The sequence below is a fragment of the Taurulus bubalis genome, assembly GCF_910589615.1.
Source record: "Taurulus bubalis genome assembly, chromosome: 8".
Taxonomy (NCBI): Eukaryota; Metazoa; Chordata; class Actinopteri; order Perciformes; family Cottidae; genus Taurulus; species Taurulus bubalis.
This window is the reverse complement of record NC_136596.1, coordinates 1,486,258-1,487,835: the sequence shown is the minus strand read 5'-3', so window position 1 is coordinate 1,487,835 and position 1,578 is coordinate 1,486,258. Positions and strand designations below refer to the sequence as shown.

The 1,578-nt window shown below is 42.1% G+C and overlaps 1 protein-coding gene across 1 annotated transcript in view; it reads right to left on the bottom strand.

The window, feature by feature from the left end:
* Positions 1-880: 880 nt before the first annotated feature.
* Positions 881-1,578, bottom strand: part of lox (lysyl oxidase) — a gene marked incomplete at both ends in the record, with an annotated part of 5,071 nt that continues 4,373 nt past the window's right edge. Inside the window, one exon of the mRNA XM_079222238.1 lies at positions 881-1,000. Within this exon, the coding sequence (XP_079078364.1) occupies positions 881-1,000 (120 nt within the window). The remainder of the gene's footprint in view (positions 1,001-1,578) is intronic.

Genomic DNA, 1,578 nt, shown 5'->3' with positions numbered 1-1,578 from the left:
CCAGCTCATTTTGCAGAATTCCTCTCAGTGGCTGCAAGAAACCAAAGAACAAAGACAAAGTATTGATTATTAAAGATGGACGGATGTTAGATTTTAGGTGGAAAATACACCCCGTCTTCTCTTTTCCTTTGTGTAAAAAGCAAGCGTGTGAAAACACAAATGGTGAGAGAGTCAGTGTTTGGTTTTGCAACATGGTGGACTTTTTGTTTCAATCTTTGTTTTTGTTGGATAAACCCATTTATATTTTTGATCTCTTATACAAAAAGGCATCAAGATGGCAGGGCAAAGCCAAAACATCAAAAAGTTTTTTTCAAAAGTCACATAAAAGAGCCAACAGACGTAAAACAAACCAGCAAATTGCATCAAATCATTATCATTCAGTGTTTAAATCATCTTTAATACTGTTTTAAAAACCTTCCATGCTGAGAAAATAATCACATTTTACGCTTTTTACATTTACATCTAAGTTTCAGGTGATTATACAATAATGAAAACACAGTTATTAACAAAATCCGTCTCTGCTTGTAGATCCCCCTAAATGCTACACTGTACCTTTAAAAGTTGTCATTAAATTCTGTGACGTGAAGAAAATAGACAGTGACCTGTTGGCTGTGACTTCAACCAGCTGACGGAGGGGAGCGCCACCAGAGGATGTGTTCACATTTTAGACATTTTAATTGCCATCCTCACATTTACAAGTCTAATGCCGCGTTCACACCAAAAGAGTCTCTTTTGGTGTGAACGCGGCATTAGCAATAAGTATGTCCATTAAAAATGTATTTAAACATGAGACATGAATGCCTGAGATGTGTGAGGCTCAGACGTCGTTGCAGCAGTAGAAAAGGTGCATTGGGGCTCAGATTGGTGTCGATGAGGGAACTCACGCCGTGGTGGTGCACCCGGAGACGTGCGCGGCGCTGCCGGTGTACTGGACGTCACAACGGGCCACGTTGTTGCTGTAGTTGGACTCTGACACCTGCTGCTGGGGATTCACCGTCACCTGAGAGGACAACGCTACGGTCACCAACTACACCAAGCAAAACACTTCTCTTATGTTCCAGCCTGAACTCGTCTTGCTCCTACTGACTTCTGCTAGCAGCTAGCTAGCTTTCTGTTGACTAAAGTCATGCTGTGCCCACTGACCAATCACACGTCCAGAGCCAGCATGCAGGCGCTTTTACCTCAAAGAATACGCCCACATGTCAAACTAAAGATCTGATTGGTTGAAGACTCTGACAATCACAACAACGTCCTCATGTACTTTCATCTGCAAAGACTAGCTAGAAGCGCTCTGCTTCCATAGAGACACAGAGGTGAAATCTGATTGGATGAAAGCTCTCCTTAAAAGAAGCTTCAGGCGCTGCAGGCTGAAGCAGAGCAACAGAGGAAGACAGGAGCTGCGACATCAGAAAATAAGCTAATAGGGAAAAATAATTATAATACATGTAGTGTATTTGTGAAAAACAATTAAATTATAAAATAGCTATAACTTTGTGATTCTGTTCAGGCCAGCAGAGAAGGCCTACAGGCCCTGAGGCCACCACTGCATTGCGACATACTGAAGAGTATCGTAGCATC